Raw genomic sequence first — 19,688 nt, 5'->3', positions numbered from 1 at the left:
TGTGCCATTGACATTGATTTAAAGGATATGTGCAAGGTGAAGGAGACCCTGAAAACACAGGGGTACTTGATAACCCTGATGAGTTTGGAAACCACTGTTTTAATTAAACCCCCATTTGAAGAAATCAGCCTAGTTGCCACTTCTTTTAGGAGACTGATTTATGCTATCTATAAAATAGGGATTTAGGTACCACTACAGCCCATTTAAACACCTCTATATGCTGAAATGAGAAATATGGCAAATAATATGATCACAAGCCACTAAGAGCTTGAGCTGTATGTAGAGAAAATCAGTACAATTTTCCACTGGTACCAAAGCCCCGCACCACATATATTGAAACTGCCTGTTCATTTAACCATACTATGAGACTGTTTGCACCATGATCCACTGTGTGTTTGACACCTGGATTCTCCTCTTCCCCAAAACATATTTTTTGGGCCCAAAAGATCTTTTCAAACCAGCAGAAAATTATGTAATGTAAATAATTATGGTGGAAACATATCTATTGGCCCTCAGCTGGGAAGGTGCCCTTTCCCTCATCTGAGAATCTGGAATAATAAAATGATGAAAACCTTACAGCCTACCTCTGCCATATACTAGACAACTACAACAAGGTTTAGGGTAAGTGCAAAAATCCAGTTTCCTACTGCCAGCCACCACTACATGGAGACTACCAAAGTCTAGCTGGCTGTACACATAAGCAGATACAAATCTTGAACACAATCTAGTACACTCTACTGCCGCGTACACATGATCGGATTTTAAGACAACATGTGTTGGATGTGAGCTTGTTGGTAGAAAGTCCGACCGTGTGTATGCTCCATTGAACATTTGTTGCCAGACAACAAATGTTGGCTAGCAGGTTCTCAAATTTTCCGCCAACATATTTTTGTTGGCGGACTTTCTGATCATGTGTACACAAGTCTGTCACACAAAAGTCTACGCAGGCTCAGAATCAATGCTCACAAAGCACAACATTAGCAGAAGGAGCCCAAAGGGGGGCACATGACTATTAAACTTCCTGTTTATTGGGTCCCGTACGTCTTGTACGTCACTACGTTTGTAATTGTTGGCCAACATTTGTGTGACCATGTGTATGCAAGACAAGTTGGAGCCAACAACCTTCGAACAAAATTCCATGGTTTTGTTGTCGAAAAGTCTGATCGTGTGTACGGGGTATAAGAGTTGCCTAGCAGCTAGATGTCATGTTTCCCACTACCCAAACACATGCATACAGATTCCTGTTCCTGGCAGTGAAATCTGTCTATTGCAGATATGAAATTCCACACACTGGTACTATACTAATCTGCTAGCAGTCACTTAGTTGTCTTGTTCTTGTTTCAAAAAACAAGAAAGGCGAAACCAAACAATTCAATCACACAGATTAGCAGCAATTTACATTGAGTTTATAGATGCTGATGATACAATATAACTACTTACACAAACAGTCTCGTCAGATTTCTGCATTCTTTAAAGCAATACAAAAAATAGCTTATTCATTTTACATATATTTTCTCTAGGCAGGCAGTGCATAGAAAAGATTACAAAAAGTTACATAAAATAAAATTAAAAATGGAGACATACATAAGCAAACCGTTTTAAAATAAAAGATACAATTTACAGAAAATTAGGATTTTGACTTACCAGGAAAATAGTTTTTTCGATTACAGCACGGTACACAGGCTCTTTAATCATTATGACTCAATTAAATGCAGATATCTTCAGGTGACTAGACAATGACAAAAAATAAGCTACAGGGGCACCCTCCTATAAAACCCTCCAACTCCCAACTAGTCTAAGTTTTGTAGCAAGCAATATGGAGATCATAAGAACAAGGGGAGGGACCTGTGTCCTGTACTATACTCTAGGAACATATTTTGCAAAAAAATCCTGTTTTACCAGTTGTATTACACAGGACATTTAATAATTATGACTGGGATATCCAAAAAGCATTTGAACTGAGGGGTGAGCAACACAGCAAACAACGGCAAAAGGCTCACAGAAATATATAGTTCAAGAAGCTTGACAGACTCAAAGAGAAGCTTATAACATCTTACACCAGAAACTAGCATCAGAGGAGGCCCGAATATCTATCTGGTAGAATTTAACCACCCTGGCGGTATGATTAGTTCTGGTTTTAGGTACTGAAAGCGGTACAATTATTTTGCATGGCAATTTGGCGTTTTATATTGTAGTCCTGTAATTTTTAGGAATAACTCTCTTAAATCTGTTCAAACCAGAGTCTAGCAGACATCCCGGGTATGATAAAGTTTATAATATAATAAATAATAATAAAAATTATTCAATAATGTAATCAAATCCTAAAACACTGAAAAAGGGACACTTTCTGGTTGCTATGGACGATCTCCAAATTCCAGCCATAAAAAACTGTATTTATAATATAAAAGTACATGCAGGGCACTGCACAGACCACTAGGGACAAAGGGGGTGTGTAATTTTTTTATACAGTACTGTAATCTGTAAGATTACAGTACTGTGTATGTTTTGTGTCTTTTTACTTTTTTGAATTTGGCGCCGATCTCCGCTCCCGTGCACCGTAACGTCGCAGGGAACGGAGCACGGCGGCATTCGTGCACTGTAAATAGAGCGGAGGATGGCTCGATCACACAGCGCGGAGGACATCGCTGGATCCAGGGGACAAGGTAAGTAACTTCTCCCTGTGTCCTCCCTGTATCCAGCAATGCGATCCCTAGTCTGGCTTGGGGTTACTGCTCGTGAACTAAAATCCCAACCCGAGCCAGACTCGGGATCACCACTAGGGAGGTTAAGAAACATGTGAACAGAAAACCAGGAGGCATGCTTCCAAAAAGAGACCTAGAAATAGAACATGTTTCAAATCTGTCCGACTGACTCAATTACTATTGGGAAATCGGATCGTCTGTATGCTGGTCCGATGATGGACCAACTACGCAGCAAGGGAAGCTATTGGCTACTGGCTATTGAACTTCCTTTTTTAGTTCCATATTACGTCATCACGTTCAAAATGAACAGACTTTCGAACAGACTTAATCCGGTCGTGTGTAGACAAGTCCGATCATTTTGAGTCCATCGGGAAGACCGGCTGACCTTTTCTTCAGGAAAGTCTGGTCGTGTGTACGCGGCATAACAGATTTTGTAGAGTGTGTCATATTAGACAAGGAAGGAACCCTATCCTTCAGACTATAAGCCCTGATGATAATTTATCTGATCCACATAGAGATGGTGGAGTGAGAGACAGGGAGACTTCTATGGGAACCTACAAGAAGGACAAAATCCTAAAGGAGGCAGTAGCTAAGAGGTAAACTCTTACAGAATGCACCACCAGCCCCAATGGAGCTAAAATTTGAACCTGAGCTAGCAATTCCATCTGACCCTTTCAGCCTATGCTTAAGATCTTCCATGCTTGTGACATTATCCCCAGAGGCATACTCATGACCTCCACAGCAGTAGAAAAGAAGGGTAAGGGTGAAAGCCTCAGGACCAAGTGCTTGCAGGCGAGCCCAAATAGCATAATAATATCCACTATAATGCACCCACAGCATAGGTAGAAACCAGGAGATGTTGCCAATCCAAAGTCATTGCAAACAAGAAGAGGTAGGTCATGCAGCTGCAGTAACCCCAACAAGGTGGCACAGTACTGCACAGCCACGGGCACTACTTGGGGGTGCCCCAGTACTTATAAAGAACACCTTTAATTAATCTTGGCACTTTCAGGTCCCCTCTGCAATCACTGGAAGGGTGGCAGAATTGAAAAAAAAATGCATTAGTCCTAGGGGCTAGGTGAGATCTTTATAGCTAGTATGTGATAATTTGGGATGCAGATACATTGGCTACATTGTGCAGTGAAAAATTAAACATGTGGTTTCCTCTTGACCCATTATTGTTAAAATAATTCCAGCCTTGTACTGTGATTATCAACATGCTTATAAAAAAAATGTTCCAGGTCTCCTTACTTTTGACTGGATTTCACAGACAGTACAGCAGTGTTGTTACCCCATCCCAGGAAGCTGCGGAGACTTCTATATAGATAGATACTTTTAGGAAGACTAAGGCTGCGTACACACGGGCGGATTGTATGGCCTACTTAGTCCGTCATACAATCCGACGGACAGTCCGTCCTACTTTCGAATGAACGGACTTGACCACACACGGATGCACAAACAGTCCGTCGAAAGCTTGCGTGATGACGTGTACAGCACGTACGACGGGACTAGAAATAGGACGTCGAATACACAGCAATGCAACCTTCCGCCGTGTAAATCCTTTCTGAGCATGCGCCATTCTTAGTCCGTCGAACTAGCCTACTCACGAGCGGATTGTCCGCTGAAACCAAAGTATGACGGACAGTATTACGGAAATTCCGAAATACTTAGTACGCCAGACTGTCCGCTGAAAAAGTCCGCTGAAGCCCACACACGAGCGGACTGTTCGCTGAAATGTGTTTCGACGGACTAAGTTGGCCATACAGTCCGCCCGTGTGTACGCGGCTTAAGGGAAAACTGTAAATACAGACATGAGGTCATGGTATTACTTTAACAGCCATCTTGCTGTGTTCTTACAGAACGTTTTGTGTGCAGTATGTAGCCTGTATGGAGGGACAAACATTTTCCATATCCAATTTGTTTCTATGACTGTACACACTAAAACTGCTCTACACAGCAGTTAGGGTGCTAATTCTTTCTGCTTTCACTGACCATCTTAGGAAGAAGTGTTTAAAAACCCAACCACTGCCTTCCCATTCACTTTATTTGTATGACCTTACTTAGATTCCATGAACACTAGGAAAACATGAATGATGTCACCATTTTATACAAAATCAAGATTATTTTAGTAAAAACTTTTGCTAGAATGCTGCTGGAGTCAGCATAGAGTTTCCATTCCCCTGTGCTTCATTCCTTTCTTGGTGAATTTGGACAGAATTGTCCAGAGATGGAAATGGGTAGAAAATATAATGTGGAAAAACATATCCCAATTCGCACATGTTGAGTGAAAAGCTAGAGTAGAGACTTACATGCATGGGACTTGAATGAGGATGAACAGTCGTTCCCTTGCTGCTGGGGGTGAGCCTCCAATAGTAGGAGTGCCCTAGCAAAAGAACAGGATGGGGGTGGGGGAGGGGGTTGCCAATGGCCTACAGATATAGCACTTATATGAATTAATATTTTTAAAAGCTGCATAGTTTTTTGCAACCTACTGGGTCCCAATGACTGCACAAGAAAGGGGAAAAGGGAATGGTTAAATAAGTCTTTAACCACTTAAGGACCAGCCTTGTTTTGAGATTTTGGTGCTTACAAGTTTAAAACAATTTTTTTTTTGCTAGAAAATTACTTAGAACCCCCTAACATTACATATTGTTTTTTTTTCTAACATCCCAGAGAACAAAATGGTGGTCGTTGCAATACTTTTTTTTCACACCGTATTTGCACAGCGGTCTAAAGCACACTTTTTTTTGGAAAGAATTCACTTTTTTGAATAAAAAAATAAGACAGCAGTAAAATTAGCCCATTTTTTTTTTCATATTGTGAAAGATAATGTTACGCCGAGTAAATTGATACCCAACATGTAATGCTTCAAATTTGCACCCGCTTGTGGAATGGCGACAAACGTTTACCCTTAAAAATCTAGCCATAGGCAATGTTTAAAAAATTCTACAGGTTTTGCATTACAGAGGAGGTCTAGTGCTAGAATTATTGCTCCCACTCTACCGATTACGCCGATACCTCACATGTGTGGTTTGAACACCGTTTTCATATGCGGGCGCTACTCACGTATGTGTTCGCTTCTGCACGCAGGCTTGGCGGGACTGGTCGCGTTTAAAAAAATATTTTTTTAAATTATTTATTTTACCTTTTATTTTTTATTTTTACACTGTTTAAAAAAATTGTCACTTTTATTCCTATTACATGTAATGTAAACATCCCTTGTAATAGAAAAAAACATGGAGGGTCCTCTTAAATATGAGATCTGAGGTCAAAAAGTCCTCAGAGCTCATATTTAGATTAAAATGCAATAAAAAAAATAAAAAAAATTGTAATTTAACCACTTGCCGACCAGAGCACGACGATGTACGTCGACAGAATGGCACAGGCAAATGGGCGTACATGTACGTCCCTTTAAATTTGCCGCCCTGCCATCGGGAGCGCGCCGCCGGCGGCGCGCTCCCGCGCTGGTCGGGACCCCCGTGAGTCCGGCCGCGGGACCCACGGACTCGATCGCCGCGGGCATCCCCGCGATCGTCTCACGGAGCGGCCGAATGGAGAAGTGCCGTTGTAAACAACATTTATCCATTCTGCCTAGCAACTAGTGATGCTGATCTCTGCTCCATGTGATTGGAGCAGAGATCAGTGTTCACTAAATGAAAGCCCAACCCCCCCACAGTTAGTAACACGCCCCTAGGAACACTTAACCCCTACACTGCCACCCACTGGTTAACCCCTTCACTGCCAGTGTCATTTACACAGGAATCACTGCATTTATATAGCAGTGATTACTGTATAAATGACAATGGTCCCAAAAATGTGTCAAAAATGTCCGATGGGTCCCCCACAATGTTGCAGTCACAATAAAAATCGCTGATCGCCGCCATTACTAGTAAAAAAAAAATAATAAAAAATTATTAATAAAAATGCTATAAAACTATCCCTATTTTGTAAACGCTATAACTTTTGCGCAAACCAATCAATAATCGCTTATAGCGATTTTTTTTACCAAAAATATGTAGAAGAATACGTATCGGCCTAAACTGAGGGAAAAAATGTTTTTTTATATATTTTTGGGGGATATTTATTATAACAAAAAGTGAAAAATAATGCGTTTTTTTCAAAATTGACGCTCTATTTTTGTTTATAGCGCAAAAAATAAAAACCGCAGGGGTGATCAAATACCACCAAAAGAAAGCTCTATTTGTGGGGAAAAAAGGACGTCAATTTTGTTTGGGAGCCACGTCGCACGACCGGGCAATTGTCAGTTAAAGCGACGCAGTGCCAAATCGCAAAAAGTGGTCTGGTCTTTGACCAGAAAATTGGTCCGGTCTGAAAGTGGTTAAAAAAAATATTTAAAAAAATTGTCCCTTTAAGAGCTATGGGCGGAAGTGACGCTTCCGCCCAGCAATTGTATGGAGATGGGTGGGGCCATCTTCCCATCAATCGTCTCCATACTGAACCATTGTCAGGACCTGATTGCCTCCGCCGCTGCCGACAGCTCCGGTAATCGGCAGAAGGTACCAGGGGTCCCCTCTCCTGCCACCGATAAAAGTGATCTCCGCCGCAGGGACCACTTTTATCTTGTAGCAGACTGCCCACTGAAGAAGGAGATACCGGGGTTATGGCAGCTAGCTGCTGCCATAACAACTATATCCTCCTTCAACCAGCCGCAGTAAAACTGTCCAGTCCATAAGTGGTTAAAGTGGACCTTTCCCCCTTTCACTAAAAATCACTAAAGCATACAGCTCTGCATGATTATATGAAATCATCTTACAATCATTAGTTAAACAAACATTTATTTTTGTGCTACAATGACTGCTTTTTCGCTTCTTTGTTTGTTTAAGGCACTGGTGATGTCCCCCTGGCCTTGCAGCTGTATTTTGGGAAGTTCCTGTAACATGTTCCAGGATGCAGACATAGAGTCCTAGACAGAGTGTAGGGAGGTAAAGGACCATGGATTCATCTGTCCTTAGTAAAAAGGGCCATCATGAGAAGAATGAAAAGCCTTCAATTATCTTTAGGTATCTGTTTACAGATTGCCATTACCAAACATTTCTAAAGGTGCCTCTGTTGTAATTTTAATAAGAAAAAAGTTTAAACTTGATCTCAGAAATCCCTTCAGACTGGAAGAGGGAGGCATAGAAGCCAATCGGGTGAGTGTCATCCAAATGTGCTAAAAAAAAGGGACACGTTGATAGGAAAAGAGAGCATAATGAGGGATTGTCTACGTCTGCTGCTGATATTTCACTGTCAGGTCAGTGTCTTTGGGGTGGAGAGATAAAATTACTATAATCCATGAGTACAACAGAGAAAGTGGTATGTGCTGTGTGATGGGGCTGTGTATAAGGCCTCATTCACATGAAGTGTATGAATCTGTACCATCACATGGGGCATGGATTTATATGCCCTGTGTAAATGAGGCCTAAATCTGAGGACTTAAAGTGGTGTTCCACACACCAAAAAAAAAAAAAATGCTTATAATTCCTAAAAAAAAAAAAAATGTAACTCACCTCTAAATGCCTGTTGCTAGGGTGTCCGTCGTAGTCTGCCTCCTTCAGTGCCCAGGCACCTGACATCACTTCCACTAGGCGCAGGAAGGGCTTAGCTCCACCCACTCCCTCTTGTCAGTCATCTGGGACACGTGACAGGTCCCAGATGACTGCACGGCCAATTACGGCGCGCGACGCCGCTCACGCATGCGCAGTGGGTGCAAACAGTCGCAATGCCGGCACCGCCGAGAGGAGGGGGCGACGAGCGGGGCTTCGTTCCCCCGCATCGCTGGACCCTGGGACAGGTAAGTGTCCAATTATTAAAAGTCAGCAGCTGCAGTATTTGTAGCTGCTGACTTTTAATTTTTTTAGATAGATTTGTTTTTTTTACTAGTTATGGTGGCGACCAGTGATTTTTAGCGGGACTGCAACATTGCAGCGGACAAATCTGACAAAACAAGACTGAGCACTTTACAAAGCACAGTTTCACTCTGCAAGTGCAGTTGCTCCAGAGCTTCATAAATGAGCAAAAGCTCATATGCACGCAAAAATACAGTTTTTTTTTGTTTTGTTTTTTCTTGCATGTGATTGGGTACGCTTTGCAAAGTGAAGCTTTACCTCATTTACTAAGCTCTGGAGCAACTGCCCTTGCAGAGGGCAACTGCACTTTACAAAGTGCACAGTCTTTTTGCCTTTAGTAAATCAATCCCATGTGACACTTTTTTAGGGACCAGTGACACCAATATAGTGATCAGTGCTAAAAAAAAAATGCACTCTCACTGTATAAATGACACTGGCACAGAAGGGGTTGACGTCAGGGGCAATCAAAGGGTTAAGTATGATCCTAGGGAGTGCTTTCTAACTGTGGGGGAAGTGGATGCACGGAAAGGAAAAAAAGATATCATGCTTAGCAGAAACACAAGATCTCCCTTTTACTTCCTTACAGAACGGCAATCTGCCTTATTTACATAGGCAGCCTGCCATGTTGCCTTTCCTTGGAACAATCAAAAGGTGTAATTTTGTGCAGCCAAGCCGCCCTGCCACAGTATATATGCGATGGGCAGTCTAAAGCGGTTAAAGTGGTTTTAAAGCCTCAAGGTTTTTTACCTTAATGTAGTCGCTGCATTAAGGTAAAAAATCTTATTTGTCTGGAACCCCCCTAAGCACCCACTTATACTTACCTGAACCCTCATCTCGATACAGAAAAGTGCATGAGAGCAGCAGCTCTCCCCACTCTTTCCTTTTTCACAGGGCAGATTGAAAGCAGTGGGAGCCATTGGTTCCTGCTGCTGTCAATCAAAACCTATGACGAGGAAGTGAGGGGTGGGAAAAAAAAACACTGTCTGCATCTTTGGACACAGCCAGTGGGGCTTGGGAGCCCCCCAACAAGTGGCCTGGGAGGACCTAGGAGTGCTAGCGGGGAACCTGAGAAGAGGAGGATTGAGGCTACTCAGCAGGTAAGTATAACATGTTTATTATAAAAAAAAAACAAAAAAACCCTGAGCCTTTATTATCATTTTAGTGCATTCCCTGCATTAAGGTAAAAAAAGTCCCAGTAGTAGTATCACTTCCTCACCTTCTTCTTTACTTAACGAGTACTGTCTTGGGCCAACACTGTGCCCATCTGCAGCAGGGCTGGTTTGTGTTTCTGCTACTGTCAATCAAATCCTGTGAGGAGGAAGCGGGGGAAGCAGGTCCAGGGTTTGTCTATGGGCACACACAGCCCAGCTTGATAGCAAGCCAACAGGTTTGCCTGCATAGAAAGCGGCTTTGTATGGCGGCACATACAGAAGAGGGGGAGCCGACGTGGGACCCCAGAAGAGGAGGTTCGAAGCTGTAGGTAAGTATAACATGTTACAGTACATGTTTATTTTAATAAAAAAATATATATATATATACCTATTTTAATAGACAGGAATACCATAACAGGTAAAACTTCTGCCTTAATTGTATTTTATATATTTACCTGTATCCCTGTACTTCTTCAAGTTTAATTTTGATAGGTTCAGTTATGAATACCAAAAATGAATGAATATCATTTTCTGGTCATACTGTATATCTAGTAGATAATCATTTAGTATTAGCTGAAGTTAGAACAAGTAACAGAACTTTCTACATGATAATATCTAATCTATTAGGACTGTCAGTTCTGCTCATCCTTAACCACTTCAGCCCCGGAAGATCTGAATGCTCAATGACCAGGCCATTTTTGCGATACGCCACTGCGTTTGCTTTAACTGAAAATTGTGCGGTCGTGCAACGCTGTACCCAAACAAAATTGATGTTTTTTTTGTTTTTTGGGGTATTTGATCTGTGTTTTTTATTTTTTGAGCTATAAACAAAAGAAAAGGGATAATTTAGAAAAAACACAATGAGGTTTACTTACTAAAGGCAACTCCACTTTGCACTGCAAGTGCATTGGAAGTGCAGTCGCTGTAGATCTGAGGGGGGCATGCAAGGAAAAAAAATGATAAAATCAGCAGAGCTTCCCCTCATTTCAGATCTTCCCCTCAGATCTACAGTGACTGTACTTGCAGTGCAACTGTAGTACAAAGCAGATTTGCCTTTAGTAAATCAACGCCAATATCTTTTTGTTTTATTTTTTTGCTATAATGGATATCCCACATTTTTTTTTCAAAAAAACGAAGGTTTTCCCCCGTTTTTTGCTGATATGTATTCTTCTACATATTTTTGGTAAGAAAAAAATCACAATAAGCGATTATTGATTGGTTTGCACAAAAGTTATAGCGTCTACAAAATAAAGGGATAGGTTTATGGCATTTTTATTATTATTATTTTTTTTGCTTGTAATGGCGGCGATCTGCCATTTTTATTGGGACTATGATATTGTGGCGGGCAAATTGGACACCTTTGACACATTTTTGGTACCATCAACAATTTTACAGCGATCAGTGCTATAAAAATGCACTGATTACTGTATAAATGTCCCTGGTAGGGAAGGGGTTAACACTAGGAGGTGATCAAGGGGTTAACTGTGTTCCCTCACTGTGTTCCAACTGTAGGGGGGAAGGGACTGTCTAGGAGGAGAGAGAGATCACTTAGTATGAACACACGATCTGTCTCTACTCCCCTGAAAGAACCAGGATTTGTGTGTTTAGACACACAGATCCCGGTTCTCGCTCTGCCACGAGCGAACATGGGTGCCCGGCGGTCATCGCACCCGCCAGGCACTTGCATCGGCTGCAGGCCAAAAGGAAAAGCGACGTAAGGTAATGTCGATTTGTCCAGCTGATCCAACCTGCTGCAGTAAAACTGTGGCGCCAAGTCCGGAAGTGGTTAAAGTAGAACTATAGACAAAACTCTTATATTCATTTTGGATAGAGTAAGGGAGGGTTATAACCCCTGTAAGCTTTACTTTTGCCGTATTCGTCCCATTGGGGGGATTTACCTTTACTTCCTCTACCATTGCCAAAACAGGAAGTGAGAGGAAATCCCTGCAAGTTAAGAAAATCTCTTGGGGACCTGAACTAATGTCTCAATTGGAAGATTTCTTCTATATTGTTTTCTGGGAACAACTCAAAATGTGGGATTTTCTTTTACTTTAACTTTCAATGATAACAGTAAACAGGACAAATAGAGAGCGTGACGGGGCAGAGATAGCGATATAAGCTGACAGGTGTTCTAATCCCTTTCCACTCTGTCCAAAAAAAAAAAAAGATTTGCCTTTAGTTATAATTTAAAGCCTAAATTTACCTACAAAAAAAAAAACTACAAAATGAGCCATGGGACAATACCTACCTTCACTCAGGATGGATAAAAAAACAATGATTAAAAAAAAAAAATCAGATTTTTTTGATTTAAATCAGATTTGTTTTGATTTTTATCATATTTATTTTATTAAAATGCTTTTAGAGTAAAAATATTGTTTTCTATTTAAGATACATTATTTAATTTAGTTTATTCAGTATGAAATTGAGCTTAGTTATGTATCATGAGGCTGTATAGTCTACAATATTTACATTAATTACAATATTTACATTTTGGGTAAACTCATTCATTGAATCCAAGCTCTGCAAGCTTCGATAACATGCACTGCATTGGTGCATTCACACAATTTCACAGTAACAATGAGATAAAACAAAGTTCAGGAAAATTCCTTTATCCCATTGTTTTGCAAATCTATGTACACTACAAACTGTATGATTGAATCGGTTCTGATATCGCTGTTTTACTAACCTGCCAGCTTATTATTCTAAATAGGAAACTTTCATTTTGTTTGCAAATATTATAGATTCTAACTATCAGCAAGACTAAGTTCGTATTCCTTACATTTAAAGGGCACCTGTCCTTTCAGATCCATTATGGCAGAGCAATCCTGCCGCTGCCACGTCCCTCCCCTTGTTGTGTCACCGCCGCATCACCAGCTGTCCCAATAAAGTGAATGGGACTGTCAACGAGACAACAGCGGGTCAGAGGAGGAGCCACTGTGGGACAGAGATGATAGTTGCTCTATAAAAATTATGATTTGGGCTGAGTTCACACAATTGCGAATTGGATGCGGGATCACCGCATCCAATTTGCAATAGCAGGAGATTTTGACCAGCTCTTAATCCACAGCAGATCCGTTGCATTTTGCAGAAAAACAATGTGCTTCTTGGTGTGAATTCAGATCAAAATATGGGCTGAAATTGGACCTGAAACGGTGAACCAGCAGGCACCAGACCCCTGCTGGGACCCACATGCAGCTCATATGTGAATAGGGCCTAAAAACAAGTTGATTTAAATCAAATCCACCCTGCCTTCAATGTCATTTGTCTCTTCTAATTCAATAGAAATATTCTTTATCCGATGCCCCATTCCCCAACCCCACCATCTTAATTTTCCAGTGCAGCAGGGGATAATAGAACTGAGAAGCTGTCACAGGCTCCAATGCCCCTCGATGCCTGCTCTTTCTGCCCAGCTAGTTCATTTACAGAAGCGGGTACTACAGCTTCTATGAATGAAACATGATATATAAATGGAGGGGGCGGGCTGATCAATCATCTGCCTGTCCTTCATTCATAGATACTGTGTTGATCATAGAAGCTGCAGTACCAGCTTCTATGAATAAAGGCGTTGGACAGAAAAGTAAGAACAGTCAGGCCCTCTTGATGAATGCCTATCACAGCCCACTAGCTCTTTTAACCACCACCACACCGTAAGATTGCAGTAGCAGGGGTGGGGGCATAGGGGGCAGAAGATTTCTACTGTGCATAAAGATAGAAGCACAAAGGTCACATGACAATGAAGATAAGCAATGCCCCCTTGTGCGTATTTTGTATTTTTTTGTCCCAATATATTGTCCCATCTTTCTGTGTGTTGTAGAAGCTGAGATCTCATGGTTGCTGAGATCTCATGGTTGCCAGGACCCCAACAAAATCCTGAGGTGGCACTGATGTGGAGGCACTAATATGCTGCACTGAGGCTGCACTGATGGGCACTAATGAGGGGGCACTGATTAGGTGGCACTGATGTGGAGACACTAATATGCTGCACTGATGGACACTGATAGGTTGCACTGATAAGCGGCACTGATGGGCACTAATAGATGCCACTGACAAGTGGCACTGATGGACAGCACTGATGGCCACTGAAAGGCAGCACTGATTGGTGTCACTGATGGGCACTGATTTGTGTCACTCATGGGCACAGCCTGGCGTCACTTGCTGGGCGCTGTTGGGGCTGCACTGTAATCAAAGCACTGAAGATCAGTGCCCTGATTACCTGTACAGTCCCTTTGTCTCACACTCTGTCAGTGTGAGGTGAGGAGAGCCTATAAATGGCAATTCCATGTTTACATGTGATCAGCTGTGATTGAACACAGGTGATCACATGCGTAAAGAGCTGCGTCATCGGCTCTTTACTGGGATCAGTGTCACGCCATGTTACTAAAATTTGCATGGCTGTGCAGGGCTCTGTACCCACAGCCACGCCATCCATTCACAGAGATCTGTAACCAGGAGAACCATTTGTTGAATTTTTTTGTGAATGGGGGGCAGTGCCTGGGGGCCCCTATTTTTTGTTAAAGGGGGCACTCGGATTCTAAAAAGCCCCCTATCATAGATCTCTACAACCACCAGACCAGGGTTGTGGGGAAGAGGCCCTTGTCCTCATCTATATGGGCATAAGGTGCTTTGCCAGGGACCTCCCCCCTGGTAAGGTACCTCCCTATGTCAAGAGCATGTGGCCTGGTATGGTTCAGGAGGGGGGTCCAAGCTCTTCCTCCCATTCCATGGCCAACCTGGCTACTAGCTCAGATAAGGGTCAGGTATGTATTTTGGGGGGCTCCACAATGTTATGTATTCCTTTTTTACACTGTCCTTTTGTTTACATGCAGCTGTCAGCTGGAATCCCTGGTTGACAGCTGAACTTGCCTGGCTGGGATGAGTCGCTGGTTGTTAGGACACCAGTGGGTACAGGCTGCCTAGAGCTGGAAGTTCTCACATTTAGCAGCTGTAGTTTTACTGCTACTAAATATTTCAGTGTCTGCTGCATCTAGGGGTTCAGCTCGGCCAAGCATGTATTTTTTTTTGGCTGCTCGCTGAACCTCCCAAACAGTGAAATAATCTGATCATTGTACACAGTTTAGAACAGTGGTCATCAACCCTGTCCTCAGGGCCCACTAACAGGCCAGGTTTTATGTATTACCTTGGTGATATGCAGACTAGAATACTGCAATCACTGAGCAGCAAATGATATCACCTGTGATTAATTTCAGTTATCTTACAAACCTGGCCTGTTAGTGGGCCCTGAGGACAGGGTTGACGACCACTACTTTAGAAGGCCTCATATTATTCTCCCTGCTGGTCGCATGTTCTTAGCCTTTAGTATAAGGCTATTTTCTCTATTGGTCAAATGTTTTTTAACGCCTATGGGCTTTCTCTTTTCTTAATATAAAATGTCGGGGAATGGTGCATTCACCCTAAGGAAGGCAATAGAATCTGACATCCCACACACATTACAAACATTACGGGTATTATTTGTAACTTTTCTTTTTTTTTTTTTTTACATAGACCCCTGAGTGTCATCTACTTTTGGTTTCCTTTGGAAGCTTGTAATTGGTTTATAGATAACATACCTGCCTCTAATAAATTCTTCTTTAGTAATGATAGTGAAGTTTTTTAACACTTGTATAATTCAACCACGGCAATTAATAACAGCAAAAACTTTTCCCAGGGGTCAGCTATGATTCTTTTAAATCCTATACAACTATAAGAGAATAAATGTATTAAGGTCTGCAAAATAAATATTCAACTGCACTAAATGTATTAAAAAGTCGAGCCTTAATAAATATAGTGGAAAAAAAGCAGAAGTTATTTTATGATGAGTATTTTTCATGTTTTTTTCCTTTTCTTCAGCTGCATAGCAATTTTGTAGCTGCTCTGTAGATAACAGTATCTCACTCTAAATGCTACAAATTGCAGATTTTTTAGCACGATGGAGATTCACATGCTTTTGATATGTCAACACGTCATGCTTGCCAATACTCCCGATTTTTCCTTGATGCTTACCAAATTTGCATAGTATCTTGGAGAGAGGTATAGTTAGCATTGTAATGGAATCCTAGGGAATGCAATGACTAACTGATGACATCAGAGCTTCAAATGGCATGTGGAAATATCCAGGAATTCAGAAATAGTTAGTATGCGTGAAATCGCATAGCATTATAAGCTGTCCCAGTCATCTGCAGGTTAACAACCTATGCAAGCTGAATGCACAACATTGTGCCCTTTGAGTTCTAAAGAAAGTAGCCAACAAAACAAGCATTTCTTCCTATAATTTCTAACCTTGTCTTCAGCACACCATCTAGGTACTGTTATAACAAACCACTTAGTACTCAACACATGTGCATTCATTATATTCAAAAGCTCTTAAATGTACTACTTGTTAGTAAGCAACATCACTACCATTAAGTCTCATGCATACAACACAGTAATTCTTGTTTAATAAGCAGTGAAAAGAGCAAGGATGATGTGCATAGTGCAGTAACCACAGCAACCAATCGGATTTCAGTTTGCCGTTTCAGATCTTTATAAAACTGGTTGCTCTAGGCAACTGCAATTGTCCCTTAACTTGTTAAATCAGCCCAATTGAGTTTATCAGGATATACACATCGAAATGAAAAAGACCTGTGAAAAAGAATGCGGCTCATCATTCTGCTCAGAGTGTTCATTTAACCCTTAGAGAGTGATTGATTGCTTAACCCTTGCTAAGCCGAAGCAGGCTATCATCCTGACATTCAAATATTCAGCATACATAACAATGTTTTAGGCTATGTTAAGCACAAGCTTGATTAGCATTTCCCTGCAATCACTTCCTGACATCCTTTGAACTTGGGGGAAAAAAAAACGTACCGTAGACTGTTCAAGAGAAATGTTATTTTACCTTCCCAGCAGTTAAGAAGTTACATTGCAAAGATTAAGGAAGACATTCAAATAATTTATCTCTACTGCACAATGTGGTTCTTGATTCAAATGCCAAAATGGCCATCACTTGCTTCTTATGCAAGTTTCTTTTTTTTTTTTTTTTTTTTTACTCAATGGCATAATTTACAATGTCATACAGTTACAGTTGCAATTGAATAGTAGTACAGATGAGCTGATATATGAATGTTCTGTGTCTATGTGTGTAAAAAAAAAAATGGCCTTGAGGCAGACACTATATGTATTATGTCCTTCTACTCAACAAATTATTGTACTGCAGTGTTGCTAAACAAACAAACAAAGCTATTTCAACTAAATGAAGCAAACTTCTCCAACCTTGTTCTTTTTTATTTATTTTTTTCTCTCCATTCAGTCCCCACGTTTAACTCAAATGGAGAAGGAAAGCTAATTTGTCTATGATCTGCAGTGCAACATATATGTCAGCAGGGGATGCTATTGCATGAAGCAAACAAGTCAAACGCTGCTTCTTGAATTTAGCGATCAAAAGCTACTATACGTAGAAAGTGACTGTACTACACAAGACTGTCAATAGGTCATCACGACTTGTCAGTGGTGAGACCTGGACACTAAGACAGCGATAGCCCTGAAATCTTATTTCATTTGATGTGTATTTTTATTTTTATTTTTATTCTTACATACAAATGTTGGATAAAATTCAAGGCATCATACTATATTAAAATCTAAAAAATGTGTATAAAAATGATCATTAAGCAAATCCATTCTTAGTGTTAGGTCAATTCTCAAACAGGTGACACAGATGACAACACAACTGCGATCCTAGCATGTGACCAATATTGTATATGTTGGACTAAAAAAAATACAGCCAGCTTTAATAACAACTGTTACCAAATTCATTATCATTTTTTTTATTTATTTTTTATTTTTTTAACAGTAATAAAAATATGACTTACCATATTGACTTCTGATACCATGTCTATACTAGCAATATCTATGTTCATTCCCACCGCCACAGGAGGACCTGCAAGCCAACAGGAAGGTCCACATTGAGATATCTAAGAACTTAACTCTTTTCTGACTGCCTGATCTACTGGTTCGATATATAACTAACCTAAGGGGCAAGATCTACAACGGGAGCAAGGTCTACGACAGAACATACTAAACGTTTACATTTAGTTTAAGGCAATCATTATTTAAAGAGAAGAAACTATCGTTTAATAATGGTATGCTTTAGGGTAACCATATATAGCATACCTTACTAAAATAAAAACGTTGAAAAAATGCATGCATTGCTAACACTCTTATATTATTATTATTATTATTATTATACACGATTTATATCGCGCCAACAGTTTACTGGGTTAAATAACAATTGCCCTGCAACTCTTCAAAGTAATAAGACATAGGTTGTGATTGTTCATACACACACACACACATGCTGTAGTAGCCAATCCATACATGTCTGTAGCCCCAACATTCTAAGCCACATGAGTTAACATGCTAAGAAGCTAAGAGCAGGCAGGCAAGCAGGCGGATAGTGATAAGAAGACATGATCAGATCACACAGATAATAGACATGACATTGTATAGAAGGTGGACTATTTTAATTGAGAGAGATGCTTGTGATTGTTAGATGAGTTGAAGTTGTCATCAGTCCTAGGTAAAAAATAAAATAAAACAAAAAATAAAATGAGCAGTATGGCACACACACAAGACCATGCACCTTCAGATCCATCAGCCAGCCAGTAATGAATCTTCATCCATGTCATTTACCTCCAAAATCTGGCCTTAAACGGATGTCATAGCCTTTCAAGAGTCTATCAACCGTCTCTTTAACCAGTGACATATTGCTGGGATCATTGGCACTAAAAAAACAGCAAAGACAAAACAACAGAGAGATCTTTGTCAGTTCCCCATCCCAGCTCCCTGGACCATTTTTTGGTCTATTTAAAGTCAAAGCAAAACACCCCCCCCCCCCCCCCCACCACCACCACCAACCACCACCACCTCCTCCATTCCAATCTGCAGTCACTTACCTCTGTGCACAGACCATTGCAATGATAACCTGGAGTGACCAGATCCCAGCGTAACCTCTTTTCTTGAATCTCAACATCCCTTTGGCTTTTTTTTTTTTTTTTTTTTTTTGGAGGGGATATGATTTAGGGGCTTTCAGTGAAGAGCAGAAGACATCCAACTTATTGTGACCAGTGCAGTAATTCTCAAGTGGCGCGCATGCGCGTAGCTCAGTACAACATCAAAACGGAGCAGTGCTCGCTTGCTACAGACATAGGAGCAAACAATGGAAGGGGACAGGGGGGACGAGTCCCCCCTCCCCGACAACTTTTAGGCAGCCCACACCCGAGAGGCTCAGTGACCCCGTCCGCTGGCCTTGGCTCGGCACAGTATGTAAAGGCGAGGAGGGGGGACGTGTTCCTCCGCTGTGCTCGGTCTGCTCGGTGCGGGCGGCAGCTACTTGTCTCCGTACTGATGCTGCTGACACGGAGGCTGATGTGGGAGTGGAGGAGGGGGAAGGGGGGTGAGGAGGAAACCGACACGAGCTTTCAGCACCGCATCCGTGGACAGCGCCGTGCCGGAGACACACACACACACAGGCGGCTGTATGCAGAGCGGGGGGGAGAGGGAAGGGTTAACCGTCCATCGTCATCACATGGGAAGGACTGAGAGTTCGGACAAGTAGAGAAACAAGCATCACTTCCACCAGTGACTGGACTTCTATACACGTCCCAGCCAGGACACCGCCTGCATGGAGTTTGTATGTCCCCCTTGGGCTCACCTAAGCTTCCTACCACATCCCAAACATGAACTGACCCTGATATGTGCACTGGGGGCTTGAAAGATCCATAAGGAATGAGACTGGACAGTATAGAAAGTGACACACAAGACAGCATTATATAAATATCTGTAATTAATAAAATCGTTTTTTATTGTGTGCATTTTTAATGCATTATCATTAGGCTCTAATTAGCACTTCTGTCTGGCAGCACTGGGTCCATTTCCCAACCAGGACACCACTTGCATGGAGTTTGTATGTTCTCCCTGGGCTCACCTACACTTCCTACCACATCCCAAAACTG

The 19,688-nt window shown here is 41.5% G+C and overlaps 1 protein-coding gene across 1 annotated transcript in view; it reads right to left on the bottom strand.

The window, feature by feature from the left end:
- The window catches only part of GABRB2 (gamma-aminobutyric acid type A receptor subunit beta2), a 595,464-nt gene extending 576,265 nt beyond the window's left edge, over positions 1-19,199 (bottom strand). The window contains exons 1-3 of the mRNA XM_077474103.1: positions 18,630-19,199; positions 18,367-18,458; positions 17,547-17,614 (exon numbers count right to left, since the gene is read on the bottom strand). Coding sequence (XP_077330229.1) covers positions 17,547-17,614; positions 18,367-18,458; positions 18,630-18,706 — 237 coding nt within the window. The 5' untranslated portion in view covers positions 18,707-19,199. The remainder of the gene's footprint in view (positions 1-17,546; positions 17,615-18,366; positions 18,459-18,629) is intronic.
- Between the last annotated feature and the right edge of the window lie 489 nt (positions 19,200-19,688).

The sequence above is a fragment of the Lithobates pipiens genome, unplaced genomic scaffold (genome assembly GCF_037356315.1).
Source record: "Lithobates pipiens isolate NorthernLeopardFrog02 unplaced genomic scaffold, aLitPip1_a1.2 Scaffold_8, whole genome shotgun sequence".
NCBI lineage: Eukaryota > Metazoa > Chordata > Amphibia > Anura > Ranidae > Lithobates > Lithobates pipiens.
The sequence above is the reverse complement of the archived record's forward strand: the minus strand, read 5'-3'. Positions and strand labels throughout refer to the sequence as shown.